Source organism: Orycteropus afer, unplaced genomic scaffold (assembly GCF_000298275.1).
Source record: "Orycteropus afer afer isolate SDZICR_OR568_19922 unplaced genomic scaffold, OryAfe1.0 scaffold00470, whole genome shotgun sequence".
NCBI classification, from domain to species: Eukaryota; Metazoa; Chordata; class Mammalia; order Tubulidentata; family Orycteropodidae; genus Orycteropus; species Orycteropus afer.
Window position 1 is genome coordinate 601,247 of NW_006922057.1, and position 7,178 is coordinate 608,424.

The 7,178-nt window shown below is 44.6% G+C and overlaps 1 protein-coding gene across 1 annotated transcript in view; it reads left to right on the forward strand.

The window, feature by feature from the left end:
- Nucleotides 1-1,900, forward strand: part of VPS35L (VPS35 endosomal protein sorting factor like) — a 221,075-nt gene extending 219,175 nt beyond the window's left edge. The window contains exons 29-30 of the mRNA XM_007954736.2: nucleotides 1,159-1,305; nucleotides 1,802-1,900. Of these exons, the coding sequence (XP_007952927.2) occupies nucleotides 1,159-1,305; nucleotides 1,802-1,900 (246 nt within the window). The remainder of the gene's footprint in view (nucleotides 1-1,158; nucleotides 1,306-1,801) is intronic.
- The last annotated feature ends 5,278 nt before the right edge of the window (nucleotides 1,901-7,178 follow it).

The following is a 7,178-nucleotide window of genomic DNA, read 5'->3' on the forward strand; positions in this document are numbered from 1 at the left end:
CCTTCTGTGTATAAACCTTTCCTTGACTTTTTACAATAGTTGTTGTTGTTGTTAAATGCCGTCGAGTCGTTTCTGACTCATAGTGACCCCATGCACAGCAGAATGAAACACTGCCCGATCCCGCGCCAGCCCCACAATCCCGCTATACTTGAGCCCATCATCGCAGCCACCGTGTCAATCCATCTCATTGAAGACCTCCCCCTCTTTCGTCGACCCTCCACCCTACCAATACAATAGTAGACTAATACAATATTTGTCCTTCTGTGATTGACTTATTTCACACAGCAGAATGTCTTCCAAGTTCATGCACAATCGAATGCTTTTGTTTAGTCAATAAAACACAGCTAAACATCTCTCTGGTATTCTCTGCTTTCAGCCAAGATTCATCTGACGTCAGTAATGATATCCCTCATTCCATGCCCTCTTCTGAATCTGCCTCCTGCCTTGAATTTCTAGCAGTTGCCTGTCAATATACTGCTGCAACTGTTTTTTAATTATGATCAGCAATATTTTACTTGCAAGTGATATTAATGATATTTATTGTTTGATAATTTCTGCATTCTGTTGGATCACCTTCCTTTGGAATGGGCATAAATATTGATCTCTTCCAGTTAATTGGCCAGCTAGGTATCTTCTAAATTTGTTGGCATAAAAGAGTGAGCACCTCCAGTGCTGCGTCCATTTGTTGAAACACCTCAGTGGGTATTCCATCAATTCCTGGGCTTTGTTTTCCACCAATTCCTTCAGTGCAGTTTGGACCTCTTCCTTCAATACCATCGGTTCTCGATCATATGCTACCTCCTGAAATGGATGAGCATTGACCAGTTCTTTTTGGTACAGTGTCTCTGTTCATTCCTTCCATCTTCTTTTGATGCTTCCTGCATCATTCAATATTTTGCCCCTAGAATCCTTCACTTCAGTATTGCAACTTGAGGCTTGAGCCTCCCTAAGGGGTAGGTATTGTCTTACAAATGAAATGGCTGGGGCTCAGGGAGATTAAGCAGCTGTCCCCAAGGCCCTACAGCAACTTGGCATAGTTGGTATTTGTGCCTAGGTGTGACCTATACCAGAGTCAACACTGCCCCAAGGGTCTGTGGGTCTGGCTGGGCCCAGCCTGACCCCCAGCAGGAGAGAGTAACCTCCTTTTTTCTGTTTCAGGCCCTGAAGCGCCAGAGCTCGCTTGGCCTTTCCTTCTTTAACAGCATCCTGGCCCATGGGGACCTGCGCAACAACAAGCTGAACCAGCTCTCTGTCAGCCTGTGGCACCTGGTGCAGAGGCATGGCTGTGCGGACACCAGGACCATGGTGAGGCGCTTGGAGGGCCCCTCTGCAAATACTTGAGTCACGGGACCTTGGCAAACAGCACAGAGCAACCACGGGGCTCAGGCTGGGCTCAGCTGACCTAGCCTCACCTTGGCTTTGGGCCTTGGCATCCAGCAGCCCCAGCCACACCTTTACAAGGGCTCCAGCCCTGAGATTTCTGCTGGCCACTTGATAGGCCAGAAAATATAGCATTAAAAGTTTATTCCCTCTGAATGGTAAAAAAAAAAAACCACACATATTAAAACACCAGTTATTCCTTAGTAGTACCCAAATCTGATTGTATAAGGGCAAATTGTGATCTACGAGCAAGTTGTATTTAAACTCTGCTGGTTTCTTCCCCTCCCTCATCCTTTAAAGACTTCACCTGTACTCTGCTAGAACACGTACACTCACATAATGGCTGATTTGTTGGAGCCTTAGGCCCAAGGATACAGAGTTATGAACCAGATAGGAAATGCTTCTGTCTTTTTCCTCTTAGGTGAGAACTCTGGAATACATCAAGAAGCAAAGCAAACAACCAGACATGAGTCATTTGATGGAGCTGGCCCTGAGACTCCCTCTGCAGACACGGGCCTGAGCCTGGTCCTTCCCTAGGCCTGAGCTCAGGCATTCTAAGACTGAGCCCAGAGAGACCACACTTTGCCCAGGACTTTTACTGGAATTCAGAAAGTTGTCTGTTTTTAGGGTTTTTGGTTTTCTGAAAACACATAGGCAGATTGGTTCACACTTTGGCCTCTGCTCTGATAATTCTGACGGTGAAGCGGGTGCACCGTCAGTATTCAAATCAAACATTGCTCACAGAGCAGCAGCATCTTGGTGCTTCTTAATGAGGGTGGCCTTTATGTTCTCATTAAGCCCCAAGAAGGATCAGGTGGGCCTTGAATGAGCGCAAAAGGATGCAAGTAATGTCTTTAAGTAGGGTCCCCCCAGCCCCGTGTTTTTGGAAAACCACCTTGGAAAGCAGTATACATTTCAAGAGCCACAGTTCCCAGTCCCAAATTTGAGGACCCAAAGTCTGGAATCAAATGTTGCTTACACTAGCTTGGAGAACTTACAAAAGGCAGATGGCGCAGTTAGCTCCTTTTCCATCAAAAGCAGCTCTTGGTTGGACACAGAGCATGTTGGTGGGTCAAAGGAGGCAGCAAAGCCAAACCTGAGACTCACTGTGGCTTCAGCAGCAGGTACCCTCTGAATAAACGTCCTGGAGGAACATTCTATATCCATGTCTCTTCATTTAATTACTTCTGACACTCTTCATCGAGAAGAAACAGAGCACGTCTAAGCATATCGGCCCAGCAGGCTTCTGAGCCATAATTCTCAACAGCACGCGATCCTGGATGCTTTTCTGTCGCTGGTTTGGTGGAAGCAGATTCTTGTATTACTGCTCACAGCTTCCACAGGCATTTTGAATCAGTAAGAGCAGCACTATTGATTGGCCTGTAACCTGTTCCCCATGAAATTGCATCCAAGTTGTGGATTAAAAGTGCCACAAACTATGGTACTTTTGAGAAGCTGTACACTGGGTATGGTTAACAGTCTCAGAAAGTAAAATGATTTTTAAAAATAAACTTATGTTCCTACTGGATAGTTTGAGTCCAAGAATATGCTGTGAAAATGCATTTTCAGGTTAAATTGGTTAATGACACCACCCACACCCACTCCGTCCCTACCCTCTCAGCCCACACCCAGCCAAGAGTTTCTGTTGAGAAAATAATGGTAGACCCTAATGAAAGCCTACTTTCCTCCCCTTTACTGAATAAAACATGCAGAAACTGAGCATTGTGGTATTTCTGAATACTCATAGGTGGCCTTTATTTCACAAAACTCCAATCTCCATTAAAATTATTTTATATACAATCTTTATCTACACAGTGTTATTTAAGTGAAAAAGCCATTGGCAAATTCATGAAGTATGCTCTTAAATCATTTCTTTTGAGGCTGCAAATGTCAAGACATGAATGTCACTGAGTTTATGTTGGTCTGACATTGAAGATTTCCATTAGGTCAGGTATGCTTTACATCAGAGGCAGCTCAGGCATCAGCCATTGTCTTGCCTACGCAGCCTAGATTTGTGTGTTCTTGTATGTAGTTCTGCCAGCCCATAACTAAATCAATAAGCCTGTCTCTGAGAACCATGGTCTACATGGGATGAAGCCTGCTACCCTCAGGAAGGACAGAGAAATAAAAAAATCCATGCAAGAATTTTAGGAAATAAGGTAAAAATGAGCGCAACTTGTGCATGAGTCGTGTATTTATTTCCTATGGGTGCTGTGAAAATTACTACAAACTTAGTGGCTTAAAAGCAACAGTTTCATCACCTTACAGTTCTGGAGGTCACAAGTCTGACATGGGTCTTGCTAGGCTAAAAGTCAAGAGGTTAACAGGCTGCCTTTCTTTCTGCAGGCTCTAGGGGAGAACCTGATTTTTTTTACCTTTTCTAGCTTCTAAAGGTCACCCACATCCCTTGGTCATGTTGTTGTTGTTGTTTGCCATCGAGTCGGCCCCGACTCATAGCGACCCCTCCTTGGGTTTCCAAGGCAGTATCACTACAGAAGTAGGAATGCCCAACCTTCCTTCCGAGGAGTGGCTGGTGGGTTTGAACCGCCAGCCCTCTGGTTAGCATGGTCCCCTTTAATTTTCAAGGCCAGCAATGGCCAGCTGGCTGAGTCTGTGCCACATCGTCTCTGACACTGGCTCTTCTACCTCCCTCCTCCACACTTAAAGATCCTTGTGGTTATACTGGGCCCATCCAAGATAATCTCCTTATATTAAGGTCAACTGATTAGCAACTTTAACATGATCTCTAACTTTAATTCCTCTTTGCCTTGTAATCTAATGTATTTACTGGTCCTGGGGATTAAGATGTAGACATCCTTTGGCAGGGGGCATTGTTCTGCCTACCACAAGGCCTAGGTAACTGTAAGAGTTTGTCGCATTGGATACACAATTTCTTTTAGGGGAGAACTTCATCTGTTTGGAAAACAGTTGCGGTGGGCCTTTCTGGTTATGGAAAGGTGGCCTCAAGGCAGAGTTTAGTGGGCCAAGGCAGATACAGCAGGAATTACTCCAAGAATAAAGTGGGAAGAATAGTGAGGAACAAAAATGCCCAGAATTACTCGTCAGAGAGTGGTAGAACCCCCAAGATTATGGCCTCGACTTACTTTTCAGGCCTGGAAATGGACTCATTTCTGTGGATTGGCTCTCAGCCAAACAGTAGAAAGACCTACAAGCAGAACACCTACCCCAGGAAGATGTACTCCTTAGATCAGTCAGAGCCATGATACATCAGAGGGGCAGCATTCACATAGAAAGCAGGACAGACAGGAATGCAGAGATAAGGGCACACGAAATGGGTAGTCACAGGGAGGAGAGCTTTTTATGATTGGGGAGTGTAACGGGCTGTGAAATCAAATGTGCATGAACTGTTAGAGTAAAATGAATCTGCTTTGTAGATATGCACCCAATCACGATTTTTTAAAATTTTTTAAAAATATTGAGCGTTAGGGGACAGCCGACAACAGGAGATGGTGAGGAAAGGACTTTGCTATAGAAAATGGTTTGTCAGTGAGAAATCCCTAAGAGAAACAGCTAACACATCTGAGAACCGGGCTGTTGAAATATTCAACTCAGATCTTGGACATGTTTTATGCCAGACCTCCCCTCTGAGCAGAAATTCTAAAACTGCCTGTTTCAGTGGAGACAGGTCTGGAATCAAGACATGAAGAACACAGGAAATCTAGGTGAGGAGCAAGAGAAACACACAGATTGCTTGGAGAGGACACTGGACACCAGAAAAGGGGGAGGGAACTCAAGGCAATTATGATTTAATTTACAAAAGATGGAGCCCCAGCTAACCCCTTAAGTACAGACAGCAATTCTCCCAACACTGCAGACTGCCACAGAGTAAGGGTCTGCTCACAAGAGTAATGGCGGTCTGCATCCACCAAAGTGACGAGACAGGGTTAGGTCATCAGCATCCTGTTGCCTTAGCAGCCCAACCATCTTCAGTTAGACTGTGCTTCAGGAACAGACTTCCAGAATTTCCTGTGTACTGAACAAAAACAAGTTTGCCTCAACCAAGTAGAACTCTTAAAAGCATTATCCAAAAAGTCAATGATACACTGAGTTACAGTCAAGTCCTATTACAGAGACTACACTTAATGGCAGAAGGGCTAAGAAAAGTTTGACTATCACACTCCAGTGAGAGCTGTCCATCACCAAGGCTTAGACACAGGGAAGACAGCAATCAGCTATCCACTTCCGAATCACCCTTGACATAGCCAATTGTAATCTTGATGGTCCAAGGCCTACCCACACTGTAGTGTGATCTGTAGGCAAGATGCAAACTATTACAATGGCTGGTTCCCTTTTACATGAAAGAGACCTACAGTCTTGATCAAGGACAGGAGAGATTGATTCCCCAGAGGAGGTGCTTTCCAACTCTAGCCTTAGATGGCCTCTTCCACTATGCATGTCACCGTTCAATCCATGAAAGACCCAAGTTTCTATTCTAAGTGGCCCAAATGGATTCTTACTAGCATACACCTGGAGCACAATCCTTTCTGGTTAGGGGTGAGAGCCCAGAAAAGGCCAGCTGTCTTAAGTGGCCTGGCTCACCTGTGCCCAGTGGGGTAGTGACACAATGTGTCTCTTGCCAGCATCCACTCATTTCTTCCTTCCTGGCTGGCCTGAAGACATTTTACCTCCCTCTGCCAGGGACTGGTTCAGGAATGTGCACATGACCCATTTTGAGGCATGAAGAGGTTTTACTGCTTCTAGAGTGTTTCTCATGTCTTGATATGCTACCTGGAATTGCTGTAGCCATTCTTGTCCAATCCTGATGAAGTCAACACTGAAGATGAGGGAGCAGAAAGGAATGTTTCCTTGGTGAGCTGATAAAACTAGCGCCTTACATCAGGACTTCCTGTCATGTGAGACATGGAGTTTCCTGTTTAGGCTGGCCTGAACTGTGATGTTTGCAGGAGTTCATGCCAAGTGATGTGAAACTGACTCAATCAGCATGATTTGGGGGATGCAAAATGCTAGGTGAATGGGAAGGTGAGCACATGTCACTCGAGTCATTAGATCTGGAGCTCTCCAAGCTTGGAGACAATGGGACTCCTTGTCCTCGTAGCTGATGAGAGCACTTCTATGTCATACCCCCGCATTTGACCTCCATCACAAAAGTCACCTGCACGCTTCTCTTGTTCCTTTTATTCTCAAGACTAAAACAAACCTGGGAATTTGCGATTAGCTCATTTGTAGGACTAAATATCCCAAAACCCAAATCTGCTGCCATCAAGTCAGTGTGCTTTCCTCTATTATCATTAGTTCTATTTCCTGTTTGAGATTCAGACACATAACAAAACAAATTTCTTAAAGCAAGACATTTTAATCCCAAGTATTCTAGGTGATATTCCCTAAAGGGGACATGTCACAGTGAATAATGACACTCAGGGCTTGGGCTACAAAAAAAAACAAAAAGACATTTGTACTTACTGGTTGGGTGACCCTGGGTAATTATTTTATTACTTCCTCCCTGAACCTCAGTTTTCTCATCTATATAAGATGGGAAGAATAATAGCACCTATTTCATAATATTATGAAGATTAAGTACAGTAATACAAAGAAAACCCACACAGTGTCTGGACCATACTAAACAAGTATTAAAAATCCAGTTGCCAGAGTCAACTGCGCCTCACTGCAACCCACGTGTGTCAGAGTAGAATAGCATTATGCTCCGTGGGTGTTCAATAGCTGATTTTTGGAAGCAGGTCACCAGACCTTCCTTCCGAGGCACCTCCAGGTGGATTCAAACCACCACTCTTTTGGTTAGCAGCCAAGTACATTAACTG